Source organism: Psammomys obesus, unplaced genomic scaffold (assembly GCF_907164565.1).
Source record: "Psammomys obesus unplaced genomic scaffold, mPsaObe1.curated_primary_1811, whole genome shotgun sequence".
Taxonomy (NCBI): Eukaryota; Metazoa; Chordata; class Mammalia; order Rodentia; family Muridae; genus Psammomys; species Psammomys obesus.
Genome location: NW_026592890.1, coordinates 6,484,693 through 6,512,090, shown reverse-complemented (window position 1 = coordinate 6,512,090; position 27,398 = coordinate 6,484,693). Strand labels below are relative to the sequence as shown.

At 45.5% G+C, this 27,398-nt stretch overlaps 1 protein-coding gene across 1 annotated transcript in view; it reads right to left on the bottom strand.

Moving 5' to 3' along the window:
- Positions 1-12,155: 12,155 nt before the first annotated feature.
- Tulp4 (TUB like protein 4) overlaps positions 12,156-27,398 on the bottom strand; it is a 108,525-nt gene continuing 93,282 nt past the window's right edge. The window contains exons 11-14 of the mRNA XM_055615944.1: positions 26,684-26,777; positions 23,063-23,206; positions 18,573-21,079; positions 12,156-16,653 (exon numbers count right to left, since the gene is read on the bottom strand). Of these exons, the coding sequence (XP_055471919.1) occupies positions 16,537-16,653; positions 18,573-21,079; positions 23,063-23,206; positions 26,684-26,777 (2,862 nt within the window). The 3' untranslated portion in view covers positions 12,156-16,536. The remainder of the gene's footprint in view (positions 16,654-18,572; positions 21,080-23,062; positions 23,207-26,683; positions 26,778-27,398) is intronic.

Genomic DNA, 27,398 nt, shown 5'->3' with positions numbered 1-27,398 from the left:
AGGAAAAAGAACCCAGCTTTCCGAGAGGGAAGTCTTCAGGATCAAGTGGATCACCTGGATCTGGTTGACCTGTCTGCACCGCTATTCTCAGAACTCCTCCCAGGCATGACCTGATCCTCGCTTGGAGCTGGCTTTCCAGTGCTCTGATCTCTCTGGACTGTGATTTGCTGTTTATTGCGACTAAAGCAACATTGAAGTGCCCTATTTCTGCCTCAAGGTTCAATTAAAAATAGAGGTGTCAACTCCCCCATTGCTTAGGGCAGGAGGGTCACTAGAGGCTGAGTTCTACACTAGGCTAAGCAGCACAGTGAGACCATCTTAGAAGTAAACAAACAGGCTAGAGAGAAGGTTCAGTGGGTAAAGTGTCCACCTTGCAAGTGTGAGGAACCTGAGTTCCAATCTCCAGCGCTCATGTAAATGCTCAGGTAGACTGTCTGGAAGTCAGCTCAGAGGAGGCAGAGACAGGGAATCCCTGGGGAAAGCTGGCTAGCCTGACTTGCCAAAATGGAGTGTTCTGGAGACAGTGAGAGGCCTGCCTCAAGATGTAGGGTAGGCTGCAATCAGGGAAGAGACCTGACATCAACTTCTGGTGTCAACATGCATGCACACACATTTGCTCCCATGCAAGCGTGCTCACACACATGCAAACACTCATCACACTCACACATGTGTACAGAAATGAAATAAAAATTAAAACATAATGCCAATGAGGTTTTGAAAACTGGTGAATCTAGTAAGTCCTTACACATTTTCTAAGTACATGCATACTGTTCATCTAACTGAAAATTACCCAACATATTTTGTACAAATATATTTTTGATGCATCTTTAAAAGGCAGCGGTGGCAAAGAGAAAGTGTGCTACTTGAACCAGGCATGGTGGCACACATCAAAATCTCAGCACTTGGGAGGTGCAGGCAGGTGGGTAGCGGGAGCAGAAGTTTAAGGGTATCTGCAGTTTGGAGAGAACTTAAGCGAGCCTAGGATACAGGAGACCTTGTGTCAGAAAAAAAGATGACAAGATAGTCCTTGAAACAAATCCTTTGTCTCTTCGAAACAGGAAGTCTCGGGGGAGGAGTAGAATGTTCCATCTACACAGCAACTCTCTGCTTCGTGGCTGGTTTGTTGATTACATTCTAAAGGGCATTGTTCCCCTTGAGAACATATGGGACTTTACAAAGAACCATCAAACGGAAATGACTACTCAGATCATTTTCATTCTCTGAGATGAATCAAATAAAGGTCATTAAAAAAACAAAACAACAACAAAAAAAAAACCTGCCTGGAAAATGAGATGGGAAGGGCAATGAATCACAAATAGCCAAATGTGGTGTTTTGCTTTCTCTTCCTGAGAAAACATGTAAGGCTCCTGTTTTTATGGTTCTTATCTGAGACACTCCCTGAATGCGTTTTTCCTCAATAGCTATAATAAGGGAGCTGTTTTCCTAAACACACACTGTGCCTCTGCTGCTTGCCGAGGCATTTGCCGGCACTGTCTTCCTTGGAACTCTCTGCACTTGCTGAGACAGGTATGGCTGTTATGCCTATTTTGAGACAAATGAGGCTTTCAGAAAATTTCCATGCCCATTTCTCAGATTCTATCTACAAGCCAGAAAAGCTTTCCTTCTGTGCAACTGACTAGCCAACATTTTCAACTTGGCTAGTTCATCTCCAAGTCTTACTGCTGATTGTATTCTTGGATAGACTGAACTATTTTAAATGAGTATCTACACACGCAAGGAAGGTGTGATATTTGAATCCAGGTGTGTCTGACTCCAGAGAAACTGACCTTGTGTTCGAGGGTGGTTAGAACGGGTGCATGGCCCATATACAGCTGCATTCACCCAAGTGTGTCCTTGTGGAAGTCAGAGGTTGATTTTGGGGGTCTTCTTCTATTGCTTTCCATCCCTTTTGTTGTTTCCAAATAAAATTATTTTACATAAATTATTTATGTGTGTGTCTGTGTGTTTTGCCTGAATGTATATCTGTGTACCACTCGTATGCCTGGTGTTCAGAGGCCAGAAGAGGGTGTTGGGTCTCCTGGGACTGGAATTACAGTTGTGAGTTGTCATTCTCACAAACTGAACTCAGGTCCCCTAGAAGAGCAGCCAGTGCTCTTAAACTCTGAGTCATCTCTTCAGCCTCTTTTTCATCTATCTATCTATCTATCTATCTATCTATCTATCTATCTATCTACCTACCTACCTGTTTTTTCAAAACAGGGTTTCTCTGTGTAGCTTTAGCTGTTCTGGAGTCAGTTTGTAGACTAGGCTGGCCTCAAACTCACAGAGATCCTCCTGCTTCTGCTTCCCTGAGTGCTGGGATGAAAGGTGTGTGCCACTGTGCCCAGCTCCTCCATTTTATTTCTGAAGACAGATTACCTCATTGAACTTGGAGATTGCTAGTCTGGCTGCCCTGCCCAGCCAGCAAACCTTTGGATCCACCTGCCTTTGCCACAGGGTGTTGGGGTTTACATGCACATGCTGATACACTTGGATTTTACATTGTTATTGGGCATCAAAACTCCAGCAGGTCTTCTTGCTCTTTACCCATTGAACCAGCTGACCAGGCCTAACTCCACTTTTATCCATCATATGGTATGATCTCTACTCAGGTAAAAGGACTGTTTTAAAACTGAGGAATTGTAGCTTCATTAAGAAATAACTCTGGCTGGGCGATGGTGGTGCATGCCTCTAATCCCAGCGCTCGGGAAATGGAGGCAGGAGGAACTATCTTTGATTCAGGCTCAGTGGGTAGAGTGATCATGGAGTTTGTGCAAAATCCTAGGTCTGATCTCCAGCACTTATTATCTAGACATGGTGGTCCATGCTTGTAAATCCTGCACTTAGGAGGCGGAAGCAAGGTGATCAGTTCAAGGTGCTCCTTGGGTACATAGAATTTGAGGCCAGCCCAAGCTACACGAGAGCCTGTCCTCCCTACTCCACAAGCAACTCTGCTTCCCCAGTCTCATGTAGTATCACACAGCCCACTAACCCTGTATTCTAAGGACACATGAGACTGAATTTACAGCCTGTGGCAACGGAATTGAAAGTAATATTCAGGCATAGATGTTCTCGAATTTACCCGAGTTATTAAAGTCCATTCTTCCTGCTGTTTTCATATAGAACTAAATAGAGGGGAAGAACCAGGATCCCGAAGGGTGAGCAAGAGAATGCCCAGCACTCCCTCTTACCGTTTCTGTTATGAATAAATCCATGGGTTTTTCTGTTTGAAGGTAGGAAGTAAAAAACGACTTAGAAGCAAATGATGTCCCTTGTGCAGCCTCCTGGGGCTGCACTAAGAAGAAAGAGTAGGTAGCTGTGCATGCCCCCGCCGTCCCCTGCTTTAGTCCAAAGAAAAAGGCACTAGAAAGCCAAGACACTGACAGCCACAGGGGTTGGGGCGGAGAGCTCGTTCTCTGATCTGAGTAAGCATTTGGAAAAAAAAAAAGATTATGAAGCACAGGCCAGGAAGCACTGTGAAGGGAAATGGAAGACTAGGCCAAACCCCAAATCCATACAGAAATTCACTTTTGTTTCCAACACAGGACAGTGTGAGAAGGCCTGAGCCTTACAGTGTCCTTAAGCACATTAGAACAGGAACCACAGCAGTCTTCAGTCAGCTCAGTTAACCCGAAAGGAAACAGACACAGGAGTCAGCTTGACCTTGGCTGATGAGTTTGCTGTTGTAAGGCCAGTTTCCAGAGGGAGGAAGGGAGAGGAACAGAAACGAAGCCTATTTTCCCTTCCTGACAGGGTCTTGTCTTTTCTGGGTAGTAATTCAAGAAAGAGCTTTAGGGTGGGAGCTGAGCTCAGGGAGAAACATGCCATGGCCACTCATCCCAGCCCTAACCCCAGAAGTATGTGAAGAGCGAAGGAGTTCCTTCAAAGCTGATGTCACTCACCATTAAAATCACTTCTCTTGGATTGGAAGTTTCTTTGTATGAAGTTTTTCTGCTGCTGACTCAATTCCCAAGTATCTGAATCTATGGCATACAGCCATCTAGATTCTTATTCTTTACAGCATTCTCTATGTGAAGTCATGCCTTCTTTCCATTCTTAAAGAGTTGTCTGCGTGCTTTCTCTTTTTATTTATGTGTCATCCTGACATTTGTCTTATTTGCCCCCATGGGTGGCCTAATAAAAGCAATCTTAGAGGGCCCCTTAACCCTGGCCCACCATTTAAGGACTGTAAAGTGAGCAGCTGGCCTTCACCAGATCCTCACTGTGTTGGCATCATGATGTCATCCTTCACTCTCCGGGACTGTGAGAAACCAGCTGCAGCAGTATTTATAAGCTGCCCAGGCCATGTGTAGCTGAGACCGTATCAGTGATCTTCTCTCCGTAATAGAGAAACATGCACAAATGCCGAACACCATCCCCAGGCACTAGCAACTGAACACACCAAGTGCATCAATGGTTTAAGCTGGGGAATACTGCAACACTGGTACTTTAAACACACACGTACGTACGTACACACACACACACACACACACATATTTAACAAAACAAAAACCTACTCTGGTTGCTGAGTGGACTGGCCTGGGAAGAGAGGATCGACAACTCAGAGAGAGATAGCTGAAGAGGTCAGAGGGGAGAACTACAGTGGTTTTGAGCAGCAGGAAGAGGTCAAGGGTGGCTCTTTGTTGTCTCATACAAGTGTGAACCCTTCTACAGGGCTCTGGATACTAGGTGTTTGGTGGATGAGAAAAGCCTCGGCTTCTCAGAGACAGATTAGTTGGCACCTGAAAGGCTAGGCATTGTCCTGTTCAAAGCACGATAGCCTCTCAAAGTCAGGCAAAATGGTGGTACATGTGCCAGACACATGACTTAAGACGCCCAAACAAACTTAGCCCAGTGCCACTGAATCTGAGACTGGCCTGTTCAGGTTGTAAAACACACACACACAGCACAACCTCAAACATGCTGGATTCATCTCCCACCAACCTGGACCTGGAGAGCTGGTAGTTAAGCTCAGGAACCTTAAAAGCTGCTGGTTAAGCAGCAGCATTGTGAAAAATGAAGATGGCTGCTGACCGCACAGTGTCCAGTGATGTGACAGTGTTAGCCAATTAACCCTTTCCTCCCCGGCTTTCTTTCGGTGATGGTGTTTCTTCGCAGCAATAGCAACCCTGATACGAGTTGGTGCCAGGATAATAGGAGATGGCTGGGACAGACCTGTCCGTGCTTTGGGGAGGACTGGGGCAGGGCTTTGGAACTTTGAGCTAGAAAAGCCATTGAGGGCCGAGAGCTCAGTGGGCTGTTCTGTAGGTGCTTGGAAGCTAAGAAGGTTGAGAACAGTGCAGACGACGCAGGCCTGGCTTGTGAGGTTTCAGAGGGAAGCAAAGATACTACTGGGCCATTTGAGTTAATAATCTGTGGTTCTGGTCAGATGGGGTGAAGAACTGGCTGGGATTAACAAGAGCACAGAAACACTAAAGTGAAACCTTTCGTTTGTTTGGCTAATTGATGTTGGTCAACTGGAGCTGAGTGGTGAAGAAGAGACAAGTCTTGCGGTGAAATCTTTTGGGAAATGTTTCCTCAGAGTCAGCACACAGAAGCTGTGTTCTTTCCAGAGTGGTCAAGGCTGTACCTTGCATTGGCAATAAACTTAGTAATGTAAGTCACTCAGGTGGTGCTGGTTTTGAAGGCATGAAGGGGTCGTGGACAGCAGCTGAGGCGTGGCACTGTGAGAGGTCAGGAGAGGCCATTGGTGAAGGCGCAGCTTCGGTAGCAGTTGAAGACCTAGGATTGAAGGGGACAGGCAAAGAAGTTGAGGCTTGCCTCCATGAAGAGAATCAACTGGTCAAACTGCAGCCCAGCTGTCGCAGAAGAGCCCAGCATTTTGGAGATGCCAGGACCATGGGATGACCAAGAATGGCATTAGCAGTGGAGTGGAAGCAGCTGGAACCCAGAAGACAAGCTGTGTGTGCTGCAGAGGACAGAGCTGGAGAACCAAGCCCCTTGAAGGAGCCCAGACAACCATAAGTTTTTCCCAGATATTGGATATTGAGTATTTCCACAGTTGGAGTTTGGTTTTGCTTTGTTCAGATTGTGATTGTGCCCTGGTTCTATCCTCTTGAAAGAAGAAAATACTTAACTTCTTTTTGGTTTTACAGGAACCTGCAGCTGAGAGACTTTAAACTTTTAAAAAAAGATATTTTGGGGTTTTGCAGAGAATTTGCATTTTAAAAGAGACAATGTTTTCAAAGAGACTAAATTTTCTGTTATTTTGCCCCCCCCCCCCCCCCCCCACACACACCTGAGGACCAAATCCAGGGCCTTGCATTTGCTAGGCAAGTGCTCTATCACTGAGCTAAATCCCAAACCCTCTAAGAGACTAAATTAATTTTTTTCTTTATTATTCTTTATTACAATTTATTCACTTTGTATCCTGGCTGTAGACCCCTTCCTCATCTCCTCCCGGTCCCACCTTCCCTCCCTACTCCACTGATAGAGGAGGCCCTCTCCCCCTACTATCTGACACTAGCCTATCAGGTCTCATCAGGGTTGTCTGGATCCTCTTGAGACTAAATTTTTAAGTGCTTAAAAATTGAAAGACTACTGGACTTTTCCAGTTTGGAATGTTTATATTATAATGCTGACATTCACATATGACCTTGGGCTGATGGCTTAGCAGTGATACATTAGTGTGTCCAGGTGACAAGGGATGCTCGTCTTCTTTGATCCTACCCCTTCTCAGCCCCAAGTGAAGAGTCTTCCTCTGCAGTTCCTTTACTCTTCCTGGAAGGAATGCAATGTTATGGAATCTCAGTCAGGAAGAATTCGCTACTGAAAAAGGAATGGGAAAACCAAATAATCCACATACAGCCCAGGAAACTCTGTACCAAGTGTCTCTGGTTTTAAGAGCCCATTAATTAAAAAAAAAAAAAATTATTCCCCCTTTGAAATTACCTGTGGCCCCCATTTCCTCCCCTCCCACCCCCTCACCCCGCTTGGCTGGTCCTTTTTTCCTCTGTCATTTTGAAGATAAGCACTTACTATCTACCAGGCTGCTTCTGAATTCACTCCAGCCCACACTGACTTTAGACTCAGGAGTCTTCCTGTCTCTGCCTTACAGGTAATGTACCACTATGTCCATTTTTTTGTTTGTTTGAAGACTGATTTGCTTTTGTTTCATGTTTATGGATGCTCCATCAAGCACCTGGTGGCCAGAGAGGCCAGAAGAATGTGTCAGATGCCCTGGAACTGGAGTTAGGGACTCCACGTGAGCTGCCATGTGGGTACTGGGAACCAAACCCAAGTCTTCTGCAAGAGCAGTATTTTTGATTACCAACCGTCTTTTCAGCGCCTCCTTTGAGCTACTTTATTTAAAACCATCCCGTTACTATGTTAGTTCCTAGACGCAATCAATCTTCCTGCCTCGGCCTCCCAAGGAGCTGGGTCTACACCCACTTTCCCTGTCTTTTGAGTTTCATATTGAGTGGCTGCAGCGCTCATTAGGAATGCTCTATGCCTCTTCTCCTGTTTATCTATGGTTAGCATGCCTCAGCAGACTCTGTACGGAATCATCAGAGGGCAATCTGAATTTCCCTGAAACGTCATGAAAAAAAATTACATTAAGAAGTGAGGAGGGCTGGGTAAGCACGGCTGCAGCCTCGGCTGCTGGCCCACAGAGTCTCCGCCTAGGTGCTTGCGCAGCCAGTCGGCTGTGATGGACAAAGCTGCTGCAGAGATCCGTCACAGCACAGAGGATCTGGGCCGTCACTGCTGCCGCTGACTGGCAGGCAAAATTCCTCACCAGGAGCCGAGCAGGCCTGTGTGACTTAAATCTCAAGAAGCTCTTTGGTGTAGATTGACCCACCAGTTCTTCCTGGGAGCTCTCTGCGGAGACCTGCAGTTCAGTTCCCCAACAAAGACTGTTGCACTCACTTTCCTGCCAGCTTCCCTAGTGCCTTGCAGTTTAGCACCTGCTGGGAGGTGTGAATAAAGCCAAAATAAACGTTTCTAAGTTCATCTCACTAGAGAGAAGCTCTGTAAACAAAGGGAGACCCCCACCTCTGGGTGCAGCATTTGAAACCTTATGGGCAGGAGGATGCTGAGGCTAACTCCTAGGACCAGAGAGTCTAAAAGCTCAATAAGCCAGATACCCTGCAGCTTTTAGAGCAACCTTCCCTTCCCAGCCTATACAGCTGGATCTGTGGTCATCAAAGACACCACTTGGGCTTGCAGAGACTTTCCTGTAACTACTAGAGATAAGGCCCAAGCAGGGATGGCTGTTCTAATGGATAAGTGAGGACCAGAGAAGTGGTTTCACACAGCTTGAAAACAAAGGAGTTGAACCATCGAAACTTGGTAAGAAACCACACTCCAAGCCTCCTACATTCAGCAGCAGGAACTTAAGGAAAGTAGGAAACCAGAAGTCAGGATCCCGAAGAAACACAGAAAGGAACATGTCACTTGGGGACAATCCTTGACAGTGGAGCTACAGCTGAGGGGTATGTACTCTGGCGTTTGGGCTGCCTGCTTGTTCACTTAGGGGAGAGAAAAAAACAGACAAGACAAAGCAAAAGAAAAAGCCAACCAAAACACTGCTCAGATTCAGGTTTCGGTGACGCATGAAAAGGAATTACACCCACTACTGAAACAAAGTGCAAGATTTTGATAGGAGGTTCATAGAAGATCCTTGAGGCAGCATCTTCAGCTGCTTCATGTCAAAGGGGAAATCACTAAGACCATCAGGATGAGCTCGAGAAAAAACTGAGAGAGCTGTGCTAGCCTCAGTGCCCACTCAAGAATGGGAACAGCATCAGGATGCCCCAGTCTTCTGTTCTGGAAGTCAAGAGAAGAAACACTAGGCCCTCTCTACCTAGAGGGTCCAGATGGGTAGCGTAGTGACAAATCTAGACTTTTGGTTTCTTTAAAAATACACAGAAATACTATGAAAATGTTTTTGTCTTAATCCCAGATGTGGGGATATGGGACTGCTTTGGACTGTCCGTAGCAGCTGCCTATGATTTGCCTCGTGCACCGGCAGAGGCATGGTTTTGCCAACTGCAGATAATTTCTGCGATTGTGTGATGTTTGGAATTTTAGAAACCTTTCAGAAGGTACAAACATGCCAGAGCCCAGACAGGTAAGGTCGGTAGTTGTTGGTCATCTAGGGAGGTTGGTTGTGGTTTGTTAGTAGTCATGCTTCAAACAGGAAAAAAAAAAAAAAAAAATCAATCAGGTTCAGTGATTTCTCTTTCCTCTCTCCTTGTTTCTCTCTAATCTAGTGATGGGGGTGAAACTGGGACAATAAAAGGTGGGAAAAAGAAGGACCCACAAAGTAGCAAAGACCGGCCACAGGGTAGGGCTGGCCGGCCATGCCAAGAAAAGGCACATGGATTAGCGGATGAGGACTGCTACGCATCAAGCCCTTATTTATCTGGCTTCCTCCACCTCTTAATGGTATGGTGGAGTGGAGCAAGGGAGTCTGAGCTGTGCATCTGATGAATGACTGCAAAAGCACTGGCTGCAGGAAGCACCTGCAGAGGAAAAGGAGCTAAGGGTCAAATAGGACTCCGGAGTTTCTAAAATGCTGAGGTGGGAGAAGGCACAAACGCTCACGATGAAGAGAAAAAAAGCTGGAGTTGAATAAATCTGTCAGACTTATTTCTCATTAATACAAATAGTCATTTCACTTATATGGGTCTGTAATTTCCCAAGAGCTCTCTTACCTCATCTCCAGTTTCAAAGTCTTAACTCTTCACTGCAGATTCCCAACCCCACTCCTGAGAACTGAGTGCTGGCTTTCACATCCTCCACAGTGCAGGAACACTCTTCCCTGCGAAGAGAAGCAGAGAGCAGGAAACCCAGAGAAGAAAACGGAAGGGGCCGTGCACCACTGTTCACACCTGGCACTGGTTCTTGCTGGGCTCTGCTCCATGATGGAACCTCCTTCTTCACTTGAGGCTATCAGTCTGGCAGGAACTTAAATGGAGCCCAGGGCTGAGGCTGCCTGGCACATGAATAGATTCATGTTTTCAGTACATGGCACAAGTATCTCTGAGAACTTTAGAGAAACTAATACACAGGAAGCTGTGCCCTTGTGATGCCTGGCTGAGACAGGCTTTCAGACTTTGAAAACTCAAGATTTGAAAGTACTGACACGAGAACATGTCAGGAGTGGGTAAGTTCCCTAGGAAAGGGCAAGGACAGCCCATCGTTATCCCTCACAGGGGACTGCTTACAAACAGGAGTGGGAAGCTGGGAGCCTGGCATGATGCACACCTTCAATACCAGCATCTGGGAGGCAGAGGCAAGTGGGTCTTTCTGAGTGAGGCCAGCCTGATCTACTTCGCTAGTTCTAGGACAGCTGGGCCATATGGCCTTGTCTCAAACAATACAAAGAAGAGAGTAAAAAAAAATCCAGAAATAACAGAGGTCTACTCACTGCTGTGACCCAGAAATCCTAGACTGTTTCAAGATTGTTTCTCTGTCTATAGAATCCAAAAACCATTTCACCCTCTTCAGTGTTCCAATTTTGTCCTTATGAAAAGGGAGGTGATGGTGCAGGCCTTTAATCTCAGAACTGGGGAGGCAGAGGCAGGTGGATTTCTGTGAGTTTCAGGCCAGCCTGGTCTACAGAGCAAGTTCCAGGACAGCCAGGGCTACAGAGGGTGAAGGGGGTGGGGGAGATGAAGGCCATCTCCTCAATAATGGAATTAGGGCATCTTGCTCTGGTTCGTATCTCTACGTCCTTGCGAAACTGCACTGCCATCTCCATGAGGCAGGCATTTTCCCACACTGAGTTTTTAGGACTAGAGACTGAGATTTAGCCCTTATTCCTTCAGGGAAAAGATAACTGAAACTAATAAATAGAACACATCCATTCTAATCTGAGTTTATAGAAAGAGATTTTCCAAGTTTTCTTTCCAGGATGTTAAAAATAAACTGTGTGGACTGAAGGGTTGACTCAGTGGTTAACAGCACCTTTTGCTCTTGCAGAGAACACAGATTTGAGTCCCAGCATTCACAGGGTGGGGCACATCTGTCCGTAACCTCCAATTCCAGGGGACCAAACATCTGCTTCTGACATACTAGGCACCCACATGGTGTACACACATACATGCAAGCAAAGTACTCTTCCATATAAAGTAAAAGAAATAAATCTTAGAAAAGAACAAATCATTCTGCGAAAGCCTGACTTGACTGAATTGTCCCCAAGATGACAAGTGGTGGTGGTGGTGGTGGTAGAAATCCTGGACATAGCTCCTTCCCACAGACTGAGGTAGGACCTAGCTGTTAGCAATGCTGTGTGTGGGGTGGGGGTGAGGGTGGGGAGGGCACGGGGACAGAAACCATGACACACATGATGAAGACAGGCCTGATTCTGGCTAGTTGTCCTTGCTACTTGGTTTAAGTGAATTTGTCATCAGTATTCCCCAATGTTCACCAGCACTCATAATAAAATAATAGTTGACCTTACACAAGGCGGTTGGTCATCTTTTGATTATATAAAGCACAGACATATAATCCCATAATTATTTTAGAACAATTCGTAATTAGGTTGTGCTAGAGTTGGTACAGGTTTGTGTTCTGGCTCCTTAAGCCTGAGTGAGCACAACAGTTGTTCTGCTTGCAGACACTTGTACATATGCTCCCAGTGTTCCAGTTTCCCACATCCCATGGCTCAGGAAACAGAGGAGGCTTGCCAGCATTCAGTAGTAACAGTCAACATTACATTGGCGTGCTTTTTCTTTTCTTTTCTTTCTTTCTTTTTTTTTTTTTTAAGCAAAATGGCTTAAAACTGGTTTTGGTTACATTCTCCACAAACTAAGGTGTCAGCACAGTTAGCACCTCTGATCTTTTAGGTACTACACAGGTGCATTCACCCCCCACCCATGATATAACTAAGCATTTATTAGAAAAAAATTAATAAGCAGCACAAAATCAGGTCACACAAACTGATAAACAGTGTCATCCCAGATTATACATGCATTACTAAATGGATTCTTTTTCAGAAAGAAGAAAAAACAAAGTCAGAACAATTCACCAAGTGGGTAATAAAATGACAGGGACATTTCAAGGTTCCTAGCCATGACCCTTGAAGTAACTGGAAGGTCAGAAGGTCATGCCACTAGAAGGCAGTGATTTCTTCTCAAAGCACCCAAGACCCATAATTCAAACTTGGCACACATGTAGTTTATCTTTTTTGATCTGCAAAATTTTATTAAGCAATAGCTGGACAAATTTTACAATTTCAAATCATCAAGAAAAAAATGGGTATTAACCCATCTCAATTTTAAAGGCAAAATAATTTGGACAAACTACATCATTTGAATGCAAAGCATCAATCCCTTCTAGAATACTTTCTGCACAGTCTAGAATACAAAATACATACAAAGATAAGCAAATAAGAGAGAGCTCATTGAGATGCAATGGTGACTCTCAACAGACCTTGTCTGGAAAGTTCAACAAAGCAAGATGCTGAATTAAAACAAAAGAAAGAATAAAAAACAACACCAGAGGGACTGATGTGCACGAAACAGTGTACGCTGTTCCCAAAGTGTGGACACGAACATGCTGGTGGTCTTGTTTGGTCTGTGAGCTTTGCACCCCACATTGCACATTTATGGGAATAAAAAGATGAGAAGGAAGGAGAAAGATGCCAGCAGTAGCCATAGTAGTAAACTCGGAAATTATGCCCAAATTTACAGTACTAAAATAATGCATTTGTAAACAAATGCAAACAATACACCTTTGGTAAATAATACAGTGCCTTTTTCACTCAAATGTATATAACCCATGCTTTTCCACAACACGAGAATAAAATTATCTACAATAAACAAGATCTTAAAAATCCTACCTTTTCCCTTAAAATCAACTTGTAAACAGAAAATATAGATACAATTAATGTCACAAGAAAACTGCACAAGCCAAAAAAAAAAAAAAAAAAAAAAAAAAAGGAAACAAAATAAGCCACAATCCTCCAGTTTATCAGCCAGGGATAAGGAGATACACAGAGGTGTAGAGTTCTGAACCGTATGCTACCATAAATTCCCAGGAATTAAATGACAGTTCCAACCCAACTAATGCTGTCAACCCGTCCACAGCACACAGGACAACACGGGTTCCCTTTCCACAGAAAGCCTTTTGAATTTGAAAAACAGTGTAGCGCTTACACATGAGCACACCAAAGGAGGCAAGCCTTGACCACTCCTTTTCTCTCTGAACCCACTCCCAGTTTTAGGTGCATTTAGTGCCTTATTTTGCGTAAGGGTCCACTGGGGAGACCTCACTCATGGGGGACTACACTGTACTTGATTTGGTGCTTCTATAATTTTAGTAGAATAAACATTATTGCAAACACATTTAGGAGAACTTTTAAAGACACGGTAATATGCTGGTTTCCACTCAGGAGACAGGAGACAGCTCACAAACTCAGGAAAAGAACTTATTTCTTCTACAAAAAGACCATGTTTTGAAATGAATTTTCACCCCTGTGAAGGGGAAGATGAGCTCCTGAATTCTGAGCTCTCAGGTACTGGAGCTAGAACAGAGTTTTCAAGCTTGCCTAGGTGTCCCTTTCATTTAAGAGATGGACAAAAGAGGCCAGATAATCCCAGGGGCTTGCCCAAAGTCACGCCCCACCCATGACAAAGCAATTCAACCTTGGGACCCTGACCTTTGAATACAGAAAGGGCATTACACAAGAGCACAGAGCTGTGGATGAAGAGTACCCATATACAAAAGCTTTTACTTTCTATGTCCATTAGAGATCTTAGTATTTCTAGCTTTATTGATCCCAGTTTTTCTCAGGATATACATTCAAGTGAGTAGTGTACATGACCTTTGTTTTGATGATGTTAGAGCCAAACAAACCTAACATTGGCTTTTATGTTTAATATACTGTTTTCCTATAAAGCCCCTATGTAGTTGACTGTTTTTAATTTAGGATTCTAATGAGACATCAGGACATTCACAAATTGCTTTTAATAATCACGAAGTACCTAGAATTATGTTACTTAAAGCCTTAATTTGAGAGTTTTATTAAGTCCTGCTGACTGGATGAGGCAATTTTTACAAGAAGCCATTACCTTAAATGACACTGTGACAACTGCTGCAGCAGGCGGCCTCCTGCTCACAGGAAACCCGAGGGGTGGCACGTGCTTCTGGCACATGCTCCTGCAGCTCACAGGTCAAGCGTTATTCAAGACAGGAAGTCTGTATTCCCATGGACAGAAAGTACCATTTAGGATTTCTGCTACATCTGTTCTTAGTTAGCAAAGTTGTAAAGTATGACTTTTGAAGTTTTTGCAAAAATCCAGTTTTAACAAAAAACAAAACAAAACAAAAAACCCAAATTTGAAGATTATTTGCTGTTCTTATCGAAGAGGTCTCACCTTCCTTGTGTCCTACCATTTTTTACTTTTATCTAAAATTTTCAAAAGAAAGAGAAATACTACCTCAGGGTATGCTATCTTAAAGAAATAGCCTATTTTGCATATGATCAATAGTGAGATAAAGAGTGAACTCATTTTTTAAGGGATTAATAAGATTTTCTCCCAACTCTCAAGAAAGTTATAAAGTATCCCAGCAAAAAAATCCTTCTGTCATATTCTTTTTATTTTTTGCAGCAAAATATATTGCCACCAAATAAGTCATTACAAAGGTACTATTTTTCTAAATAAATAATAAAATGGGCATAAATCACCATACATAGTAACAAAATAGTTCCCAAGAATACTATAAAGAGCAAGATAAATAACTGTCTCTTAGACAGCAAAACAACGACAACTGCATTTCAATTACTCCATAAACAGAAAGGCTACAATCGTATTGCACAACTAGCGATAAGCACTGAAACACCTTCTCAAGCTACAAGAAACTTGCGTAAACCAACACAGTAATTCCTAATATACTGTTCAACTCTTCCTGGGACAACTGACCCACCCAGGAATCAGCTCCTGTATCTTAAATTATAAAATGGGAAACTCCAGTATCGGCTGGGCAATGTTCTTGTCAGTATGTCTTTGGAATTTGGAAAGGAATAAAGAGCAAATTAATTTTGCTCAGCTAAAGAAATCAGTTTCTTTTCTAATTCTTAAACAAAACACAAGAAACACACACACACACACACACACACACACACACACACACACACCAATGTTTAAGAATTTCCTGTAGCATCTTCCACTTGTCAGCTTTCATATAAAACCCAAAGTTAGAAGTCAAAGCCTGTAGACAGTTCTTGTGCTCTCAGAATAAACATCACAGGTAACAGCAACAGCAAGAACGGTGTCTTACTATCAAGTTTAGGTATTTGTCCAAGGTATGTTCCCATTTGAAGAAACTGGGAAAAAATACTACAGGCAGAATGAATGAAGTACAGACAGCCAGTGACAGTCTCAACAAGGCTTTCCCAGTGGCGCCTTTTTTAGTACAGTCCACAAACCCAAAGACAGTTCTTGTCCCTTAGAGCATACTGTGGAGTTTTCCCCAAAGATCTGAGCATACCCTTATCTTGTAACACTCTGGGCAATGCACAAATATTTTTATTACACTTCGAGTTGGTGGAAAGCCTTTGACTCAACTGAACTCTAATGTGGCCAAGGGAAGGGACCGTGTAGTCGCATTCACACTGTAGAAAAGACAGAGCAATGAGGTCTAATAAGAAAGATGACTACAATAAGATGCTCCAGATGAAAACAAAGGAGTAGGAGAACAAAGGCTGTGTTTTTGTGAAGTGGGGGTATCTAATGGCTGTGATATAAGCCAAGCTCTGGCCCAGCCTGGATCGGCCCACTGAAATCTCTTACCTTCTCTGAAAGAAGATGGGTCACACTAGTGACCCCATGCAATTCTGACACATGAAACGGGGTTCTCAACTACTACCCTTGGGTGAGAACAGCTCTTGCACAAGCCACACCAGCAGCTCAGCCAGGTGCCTGCAGAGTGCTGTGAGCCTGTCTCCATGGCAGTCCCTTCCTCTCCACAGCCTACCACAGCACATTCATACTGTGACAGCATTTACTGTGGCTTACATCAGCAGAGCACAAGGCATTTGCATACATGTCCTGCATTCATCCAGGTACATTCATCCAGGTATTGAGCAGCACATATGTGTGAATTAAACACTGTCCTCCCCCCCACAATATAAGCTGAATCTTCCAGAGTTTGGGTTATGTTAAAAAAACAACAACAACATAATGTTGTAAAGGTAACAGGCCAGACATGAAGAATGAACACTGACACACTCTATGTCTAAAAGAAGAGCAGACTCAAGGCAATCTGTCTTCTTTCCACAGGCCCTTGTCCTAGTCATGAGAAGTAAGTTCAGTAAAAACACTCTGTAGCCAAGCTATCCTACCTTCAAGAACACAAGATGCCTCAAATTCCTGGTTCCAAATATGGAGCTATCAAAACAAGAAAAGAGACAATAAAAGCTAACTGAACAAAGGACCAGCCTAAAGACCAGCACCCTCCCAGCGTGCTGGCTTCTCCTGCCAGTGTCTCTGGTCCTCCTGGGTGGTAGCAGCGTTAGTTCTGCCTCCAAAGGCTCTTGGCATGTCTTCTCCTCCATCTGTCTCTTCATTTGAGGCGCTGAGTCACATTGGCGAGGGCAACAGCAAAAGCCTGCACAGCTGAGAAGGGGTACTGGAAGTCTAGGATGTATGCGTTACCATCAATCCGTCCAAACTGCATCACCTAGGAAGGATGCAGGAAGCAAAACACATGAAATAAAGTGAGACAACAGCCAACTCTCAGGAAAGCAGAGAGCATACACCAGGAGAGAGATCTCGAAGCCCAAGTAACTGAATCTGACAGGGCTTCTAGATCTAACTACAGTTTTACAGGAAGCAGAACAGAGGATGATGGGTAATAATGTAAGAGGGACAAGGAGCTCACATGGAGTGCTATAGGTAAGCGGGCTCTCTGGGGAGGAGAACAAGAAGACTCCATATGCTGAGAGACTTCAGATATGTACCAACGCTATCCAAGGTCTCTGCCTCAGAACAGGCTTCCCTAATGACCTTTCTAGAATATCACAACCCCTTTCCACCATGCTCCTCCTTGCATGTCTCACCTTGTGACTTTGCCACTTCCTGTGGCCTCAAAACATGAGATTCTTGTCTTAGAAATGGCCAGGCACACAGCAGGCAGTACATATATTTGATGAGTTATTTAAGTAAAACTGAAATTGTAAAGTGGATGAACCTCCTACTGCAGTTCAGAGTGAAGTGAGGTAGCAGGGCTACAGAGGCCATTATGCTCTAAGAAACACTGATTTGTCAGTCATATGTGCTCCTGATCTGTACCAAGAGGAGACTTTGCCTTCTGTTAGAGAACTGGAGGATGACTTAGTAATAAACACACAGAGAAATAAGAAACAATAACCACACAATTAAAATACTTAGGAAAAACTCACACAAGGCACAGCTGTAAATCATTCAGCGTGGTGGTTTGAATGGTGATGGCCCCCCCCAAGACTTCTGTGTTTGAATGTTCAGCCCATAGAGAGTTGCACTATTAGGAGGTGTGGCCTTGCTGGGATGGGGGGTGGGTTTGTTGGAAGAAGTGCGTCACTATGGAGGTAGGCTTTGAGGTCTCTTATGATCAAGCAATACCCAATGGGGCACACAGTCTCTTTCTGCTTCCTGTAGATAAAGATATAGAACTCTCAGCTCCTTCTCCAGCACTATGTCTGCCTTGATGATGCCATGTTTCCTGCCATGATGATAATGGACTAGGGCTCCATTATAACTCGACACCAATTAAATAACTGTAACTCGACACCAATTAAATGTTTTCCTTTTATAAGAGTTGCCATGGTCATGGTGCCTCCTCACGGCAATAAAACCCTAATTAAGCCGGGCACGGTGGCGCACACCTGTAATACTACCACTCTGAAAGGCAGAGGCAGGCGGATGGGGTCCAGGTCAGCCAAGGCTAACAGAGAAATCCTGTCTTGGAAAAAAAAGAAAAAGAAAGAAAGAAAGAAAAAACCTAACTAAAACACTCAGTGACATAACGCAGTCACGAGCAACTACTGCTTAAACTGGGGACATTGGGGAGTTCTCATGGGTACTTACGAGGTAGGGGAGGAGGCGTAAAGAAAACAGCCTTCTTTCATAGCTGGTAGTACACAGCTGAGAAGGAGTAATGTGCATATTATAGCCCATCTGTCCAAATTGCATGTCTTAGGAGAAAAGGTGGTGGGAAGCATCAACATAAAAAGTAGGAAAGAGGTAACTAGGTTTGCCAACTCCTGAGGAACGCAGATATATATATACTCTTTGCAAATGTAGTGACAGGTACCAGAAAACCCTGAAATCTAGGAGGCACCTGCACCTGAAGAGCAGGTGGTGAGGAAAGGAGCGGGGCCTGTAGTTTTCCGTTCTCATCTCACGGAACCACCTGACTAACGGTTTAAGCATCACTTGGATTTAACATACATACAAAGGCATCAGGAGGCATGCTGAGAATGAGAACCTGGACCAACTAGCTCCATCTGAGAGAGATATGTGTTGTTTTGTGCTTTCTGCCAGGCCTTTTAAGTGCTTGCTCCCACAGTCCAAGGCATTGGCACTGTTTGCTCAGTGGCCACAGTACCCCAGTCTCCTTACCTGTCGCCCCTCCAACTCGATCTGGAAGTTCTTGGCAGACTCCTGGGTCACTCTTCCTCCAAAGTCCAGCTGGTACACCTGTGTAGCTTCATTCCACAGAGGCTGCTTGTTGGCCATCACATACACGAAGCCCTGGCTGCCCAGCCGCCCGTCTTCCTTCTCACTGGCTTTGCGGCACTTGAATTCCTCCAGCTCGCTGGCTGTCCGAAGGCTCCTTTTGCTTTTCCACCCCTTCTTGCTGCTCTGGCTCTGGTTCATCAGCTCATCCCCACTGATGAACAGCTCAGGCTCACTTTCTGAGCTGTCCTGGAACTCGTTTGTCTTGTTCAACTTCTTTGACTTTAGCTGGTCTTTCTGACTTTTCACTTTCTTCTTCTCTCTCCCCAGGCGGGGGCTGGAGATGAGAGAATTAAAGTCACTCAGAGTCCTAGCATCCTTTTTGACTTTGCCCTCAGTGATGGCCTGAACACTTCCTTCCTCTGCTCTGCTATCCAGGCGCTTCCGGTTCTTCTTTCCAAATTTTTCTGTTCTCTGGGGCACAGGGCTTTCTGTCAGAGAGAGGACTTCTTGGAAATTGTCTGCAGTCTCTACCATCACCTCTGTGCCCAAGTGGCTTTGGAGCTCGGCAGGTGGGGGGGACACAAGAGGCTTCTCCACCACTAAGTGGGGCTTGGAGGGGAGAGTGCCCTGGGGATTTTGCATGGGCGGGCAGGTGCTGTAGGAACTCCAAGGGTGCAAGGCGATAGGCGGCATCTGTAAACTGGAGCATGTGCTGCTTCCTGGGTATGTGGGGGGCAAGGTACAATAGGAAAGGCTGGGCTGGTACGCTGGCTGAAGTACGACAGCAGGCTCCTGCTGTGCAAACTGTGCTGGGGACAGGGCATCCTTAGGAGAGCACGGAGCTTGCACTCCAGGCAAAGAGGGGTTGTTATAGCTGCCTGGATATGGCATTCCCATCCCATAGCCTGTCTGGAAGGTGGCAGTGGGGCTGGACGGAGACTTGGGAGAGACAAAGGGCACTCGAGCCACATCCAGGTGCTGGCTTTGCCCTAGCATCAGAGGGGACAGTTTTAAAGGGTTGGGCACTGCAGGTTGTGCTGTCCTTTCCTGGGGAACCCAAACGTCCTCACCCAGCACAGGGTCCCACTGGTAAGGGGGAGGCCGCTTCATAGTGACAGTAGCTTCAGGAAGTGGGGGATGCCTCAGAGGCTTCTCGAGCTGACAGTGCTGAGACAGGGCCTCGTCCTCAGTGAAGGCTGAGTTGACATAATCAGTACGATCACGAGAGTTGTCAGGAGGACTGAGAAGGTTGTAGGAGGACTGGGAGGCCAGGGGGGAGGGGCTGATAGCGTGGGCCGGGGCTGCACCTGGCTGTGGACCGGGCCCTGCCCCACTGCACTGGCTGCAGGTGTACAGGGCAGGTGGAGGCCTTGCTGGGAGCTGAGCCACTGCCCCACCAGAGCCGCCCTTAGGCTTGGCCGGGGGCTGCAGAGGGGCACGGGAGCTGTCAGTCAGCTGAGCCATCTTAAGTGCAACCTCTCGGTTGTTCCTTCGTAGGGTGGCATGGATGAGACTGTTGTCCAGTCTTTGAGTAGCACTCCGCCCCTGGGCCAGCTGGCTAGCTATTTCAGGGTATGGAGGTGGGTCTCCTGTGGGAATGGAGTATCGAGGGACAGTCAGGCGGTTCAGAGTGGCACTGGTGCAGGGTTGGGGGACCTTTTTCTCAGTGCCTGTGAGTCTCAAGGTGGCAGAACTGCCTGGGCCAGGAAGAGTGTAGGTGTTCTGTGAACAGAGCATCCGGGTGCGAGGCCGGCACACCTCTTCCACATTGCCACTGCTGTCAAAGGTGGTAATCCTCTCATAGCCTAGGGGGGGCTGGTAATGTGCTGCCGTAGGGTAGAGTGAGAAGTCACCCTTCTTCAAACACACATCCACTGGGGGCTGTGGCGGTGGCAGCGGGGGCGGGGGCGCTGCTGTGGTGGGGGCAGCAGGAATAGTTCCTGGGTAGGGGGGTGGGGGATTCATCTTTGCCACCTGGACCTCTTGGGGGGCACCAAAAACCACTGCATCCCCCTCTGCTGCCAGCTGAGGCACTGGCCGTAGGGCCTTGGCTGACTTTTGCAGGTGCTCATGGTCTCGCTCTCCATGGTCCACTACCGACAGCTGCGTAGGCCCCTGTGGTGGCGGTGGCGGTGGTGGCAAAGGCAACTGAGGAGGATTCTGAATGATGCGGCCCATTTCTACACCTCCGAAAATCACCTGTCCAGGATTAGAGTACCGACTGGAGACTGGGTATTGGGTGGCATCACTCGCATGCTCTACTGACCCTACCGCTGTTGTCTGATTGGTCAAGACATCCAACTGCACATTTTGATTGGCCAGCAGGGACTGCACCAGCCCTATGCTCTGTGTGGGAGACAGAGCTTGAGCAGAGCTGTGAATTGGTGCGATGGGGATGTTCACTGTACAAGGTGGGTTGTTCTCAGGGACGCCCGATGCTCCTGGAACTGGAAAAGAACCAGAAAAAAGAATTGGTTGCAAAACAGTGCCATGGGACTGGGTCACAGTAAGCTGCATGCTTGGACTTATCTGATCTTTTGCAAGCAAAATGCAACTATTAAGACTGAGATGTGTTTGCTTGAAGACATAAGGCTGTTCTCTAACATTTCTGGAAGAACACATAGCCAACCAGGGAGTCGGCAGCACAGCCTGTCTGTTACACACGGACTAAGGCACTGTCACAATGATCATGTTTGAATCTTCTGAGTCTGGTACCACATGTCTGAACGATACCATCACACTTAAATGTCTAAAGAACTCCATAATGGTTTATACTCATGAAATGCCTACATAAAGTAAGGTGGAAAAACTAAAGAAAAGAATCTCCTAGAAATGTACACCTTAGCTGAATTACTTTTTCTTATTTACTGCTTTTTAGCATTTCAAAGAGCATTCGATAGCCAACCAGTAAAAAGCATGTGTATATTCCATTCACTATCTAGTGTCACTTCACGAATGATGAATGTCAACAGTGACTTGCAGGCAGGTGCTCAGAACCAGCCTGTGCTCCTATTGGCAGCAGGGCTGACTCCAACTTCATTCCCCTTAACCCACTGAGCAGCTGTGTCTCTTCCTCAGAGAATACTCTCACAGGTCCAGAGGCCTGACCCACGGTGTTAAATGCTGCACAGCAACAAATAAGTGAGCAAGCAGGGTCTGACAGGCTCACTGTATAGACGGCTGACTTTGCACCCGAGCCGCAGAATGCGGCTACCAAGTTATCAAAAGCTAAGCTGGCTTTTGATACCTCCCTCTTCCCTGGGACCGCTAAGGTATTTCATCCTCTGGCTGTAGGTTCTGGGTCCCACTTCAAGCTCCCCTATCACTCTTTTGCTGATCTCTCTTTGGTCTCCAGAAAGCAGTGACTTCGGCTATTTCCCTCTCCAACTCCGAATCTCTGTGGAGTCCCCATCACTGAGGTGAGCCCTGAGACAGTGCATTCCGTCCTCTCAACCGAGAGTTACACACAGCAATGACAGCCACTGCGGCAATGCAACTGTGGAGAAAGCTCTCCTCACTGCATCTGGGGCAACAGAGTGGCTGTCAGGGGAGAGGATACACCTCATCTAAACCACCAACAGAGCACACGCCACGCTCAAGTATCCACAGTTCATTCACTGAAGGGCAGGTACTGCTGCTGGAAGTAGGGTCCACGTCTACAAAACTGCAAATGGGCTTGTACTTAAAAAGAGGGATGTTTCTCACGTGCCCTTGGGTAACTGAGGCTAGTTAGATATAATTCATTGGCAGCCAGTGGAAAGTACCCTGATCTATGAATAAAATAGGACCATTTAAGAATCTGTGCTAAAAAGCATCTTTAACCCAAGCCAGGCCTGTGTGCTGACAGAGGCTCGCTCTGAGTGGTAGGAGTGTATTCAGATACAAAGGCCCTGAGTCCTGGACATAGGGCCGGTCTGAGGGGCTGGGATCTGTGAGCACCACCTACCCCTAGAGAGGTGCCCTCTAAGCAGGGATAGAAAGGATAGAAGCTAGGAGAGACCCCTGAGACAGAGTTTAGTTCTGATTTCACACAGCCTTCTAGCTTAGGTTCCTGTCTCCAGGTTCCTGCCCTGACTTCCCTTCCTAAAAGAGTAAGTTGTGAGATGAAATGAACCCTATCTTCCCCGAGGATAGGTCTTGGTCAGAGTGTTTACGTGTGCAAAGAGAGCAAAGAAAGGTAACACGCGATGTGAGGAGTGCTCTGTGAACTGTCATCACTGCCTTAACCGTCCGCGCTCTGGGAGTTTCCCTCCTGCCAAAGAGCACCCTCTGCGCTTCCTCACAGGACCCCGAAGCCTCTTAAGCTCACCGAGTGAGCTGAGCCTTTTTCAAACCTCATCAGCAACTGTACAAAATAGCTTAACACTCTGTCCCCTTGCACGATCTACTAAGAAAGGAACGGTTCAGACAAGTCCAGATATGTGACATACCTGGTAAATCATCCTCATCTTCACTGAAAACGTTTGGGTTGAAGACAGGTAGATTAATATAGTCCATGGAAATCTTCCTTACTTCTGGGAGATAAATTGTCATCTGCCGAGGCTGGAGATGCAGCAGGCTGGTTTTATAGATCACTGGTGGGAGGAAGGAGGACACAGTTAAGGAAGCACAGCAGAGGAGAGCCCCAGACTCAGTGTGATGGAGACAAATGCAGGGCCATGGACCCTGCTGTTGGCAGGCAGATCTGCACAGGCTGGAGGGCAGCTCTCGGCTCTTAGCTTCCTGCGATGCACAACACCATGTGGGATTGGAGTACTCTTGGTCTGTCCACAGAACCACAAATTCTAAATGCCAAAAACACACCTTGAACATCCTTAAAAGCTTCTTTTGGAAGCAGAAGGATAATTTAGTTGAAACACTGTTATTGAGAGCTATTTGACACCTGTGGGACTGGGTACCATAGAGGCACGAAGAGCCGCTGCTGTTGAGGCTGAATTGCACCTTACTGACTCTCACCTATGTGATCTGTGGAAGGATTTACAGCACCTCTACAGTTTGTCTACACCTTAACATTTAAGGTGATTAACACAGTTAAGAGGAAGCCTAAGTTGTAAATAAAAGTTAGAAAAGAGAAAATTAAGTTTAAAATTATGAATCTAAGTTTTACAAGCAGGTTAAAAATGCGATTAGGCTTCTATCAATTCTTTTATGATTAAATGTTTATTATTCTGAATTTAATCGTGTGTATGTGTGAGAGACACATATGTGTCATGACACATGTGTGAGGTTAGTTCTATCCTGCCATCTCGTAAATTTAGGAGATCAAACTTAGGCTGGCCGGCCTTTGCGCAAGTGCCGTTAGTCAGGGAGCGATCTCACTGACCCATCTTTCCTATAAAGCTGTACCCAGTAAAATGTAAAAAAGTAAAAATGCTTTTACTCAGCATTTTTGGTAAGAAAATCCACATCCTGGGTCTATCACTGCTTCTCCCCTGGCTCTGGGCCTGACAAGCCAGCACTGCTCTGAAATCCTGGCTTTTGCTGAGACCTCTGTATGAACCTGACACTCAGGAGTTGTCTTCCTTACCCACAGTCACATCACTCTTGCCCATAAAAAATATATATTATTTTGGTGGAAAAGTCCTATATTGTTCTGAGTTAGTGCAAAAGTGCTATCTGTGTTATCCAGATAAATAAAGAACAATTTTCCTTTTAACTGAGGAATAATTACAAACTCACTTACTGCTTTCTCTTTTTTTCTCCTCTTGCTCTCTCTCCCTCTCTCCTTCCTTCTCTTTCTCACACTTTGCCACCTTTTTCTACTCTCTCAGTCCTCTATTTACTTTAACACTCCTTTAACACTCTTCTAAATTTTGAATCTATGACATAATACTTAGGTTATGTAAAAAAAAAAAAAAAAAAGAAGAAATTTCATGGATCGGTCACAGCCACCACAGCTCTCTGTGCCCTACAGCCACAGGTCTCAGCAAGGACTACAGGTGACCAAACATGTGGACACGCTTACGCACAGCCAGTGAGCTTCCGGGACCATCAGCAAAGAGATGAAGGTTACATGGGACATGACCCTGGAGGTGTGGCTTCTTGCCCTAGATCAGCAGAACTTGGACGCAAGTAAAGAAGAGGGTGAAAGGGCTCCACAATGAGACTGTCTCAGAAGAGAAGGAGGAGCGAGGAGGGGGTGGTGCCAAGAGGAAGCCGGGAAGTGAGTAACCTACTGGCTGCCATGAGGAAAGAGGCTGCCAAGGAAGAAGCCAGACCCACCTGCTGTCCTCTCCCTCAGTGCTGAACTTACAACCCCACCCCTACCCAATGGGCTAGTCTGTTCAAATTAAAAAACAAATAATTAAATATAGGGAGTACTTACTTTCTAAGCCCATTAGAGCATCATACATTGTATTTGAAAAGATTATTAAGGTAACGAATAGTGAGTATACTTCCTAGAATCTAAAAGTTGACTTCCTTTCTATAACGTAATCAAGTAGGGAATTCTAGGCTTGGTTGTGGTCACTATATGGACCTAATGCTCTTTTTTAAGAAGTCGATGATTAGGAGAACAATGATTCTACTGCTTTTGTCTTGACATCCTACTGACTCACACCGGAACAGCAGGGGCCTGAAGGATACCCACTGCTCCCATTTTTAGTACCTTTACTGGCTTAACTATGGATCTACTCACCATAAGAGGACAAAATTTTGAAAAAATACATTAAATAATTTTTTTACCCCAATTCTTCCTCACAATCTATTTTAGGAAGGCTAAGTTCTCAGCGTACTGAGATGGAGGTAATGGTGACATTTAAACAAGTTACTAGGGCACAGGTGAGTGAACATTCTGTGGTCATCAGAGTACTTTCCGATTGTTGAAATATTTTAAGAAATTCCTTTTGGAGACAAGAGAGTTGTGCTATGAAAGAAAATGGGAAAAGAAAAAGGAAAGCCATTGCTCATGCAATAAAACAATATTTACTACATAAAAACCCACATGTGCACACCATCACGTCATTTCTTCACCGCATTATATAAAGAAAGATTTGTTTTTTGAGGCTGAGGATTACTTCCAGTTCAAGTTTATGTTCTAATTTTGCTTCCCTTTTATTGTAACTGAAACCTTCAACATTAAAGATCTAAGCCTAGCGCTGCTTCAATAAACCTACAGGTGCACACACAGTCACAGGCCTTTCCATTTGGGGGAGGTGATAGTGGCAGAGAGCAAACCAGAGCCCTGGGCATGCTGGGCAAGTGCTCCACTGCTGCACTCCATCCTCACCACATTTTTAGCATCTGGTTTGCAAGAATAACTTGTTTCACAAGTCTGCATAGGACACAGGGTTTATAAACAGAATCCTGGAGGGATAATTCTCATTTAAGTGCAGAGAGCACATACTGGATGAAGGGCCAAGGTCTGCAGGCCTCGCAGAGAGAGCCATGTTTGACAGGTAAGGAGGCAACCCAGGAAGACGGCAGGAGGCAGGCAGCGCAGCAGTGTGCATCTGAAGACCCAGCAAGCATGAGGCTGCCCTGCAAAGGCTCTCCTGCCATCTGTAGGTCTTCCCTGCCCCTGAGGTAAAGGTAGTGAGCTACTACTTACTACTCACCTGGATAGAAATGCAAACGAAAACCAAAGCCTGGGCTCTGGCCCAGCCTCCACTGCCCTTCTGTGTCTCAAACCTGTCACAGGCAGGATGTTTACCAGATGAGGAAAACAAGAACTGCATTCTCAACAGCCAGCTAAATTCTTGGTTTTTAATGCCCCTATTATTTCTCTATACAAGTTTCTTGTACTTCAAGAACCTGGGCACTGGAACTAAATCTGCTAACAATAGCCAAATGTCTACAAGTTTTTCAGTGGTCTATTGGAGATTTTGGCTACATTTACTAGTTTTATAATACAGCTTATCGGGGTGGGGGGGGTGTAAACACCAGGAACAGGTCTGATTTTCTGACATCACAGTGGCTAGAGTCTGGGTGTACGCATGAATCCTATACTGTCTTAGGAGCTCATTTTCTAATTTAAGCTGCCACAGGTTGAAACTGGAACCTTTACTCTGATTTCCAAAATGGAACGGTAAGAAAACAAAATGAATCTTTACCTGCACCAAGGTTGGTTGGTAGGAAGGCAGCCAAGCCCACAATCTTAAACTTGGTTCCCCAGATATTGGATGTGACCTGAGCAAGATAGTTGTGCTGTGGGGGCAAGGGGAAAGAAGAAGAAAGAATCTCAGTCTATTTTCACACTGTCTATTGTGCACTTAGTACGAACGCTAAAATGTAAGATGTAAGCAGACACTGCAGGCAACATTAAGTCTCCATCTAGGCCTCTCTTAGGATCAGAGGCTCCCTAGAGCACGCCGAGCTCCCACTTCCCAGCAGTGGTCCACTGAGCTGGGGGCATGTCCCCATGTGTTCAGTTTACAAGGGTCGTTAGCAGCTAGAGAGATTGCTCAAGGCGCTAAGAGCATGCACTGCTGTAAAGGACCAGATTCCATTCCCAGCACCCATATCTGGTGGCTCACAACTACATGTAACTCCCAATTCCAGGGATCAGTTCAATGGTTACATGTATGTACTTGGTGCACATAAACACAAACAAGCACATATACATACATACATCAACAAATCTTTAAAAGGGTTATTAAAGGGCTCGGGATGTGGCTCAGTTTGAAGAATGCCCACCCAGCATGCATAAAGCCCTTGGGTTGATCTCTAACACTGCACGAATTCAACCTGTGCTACAAGCCTGGAATCCCAGCACTTTGGAAGTTAAGCTACAAATATCAGAAGTTTAAAGTCATCCATGGCTACACA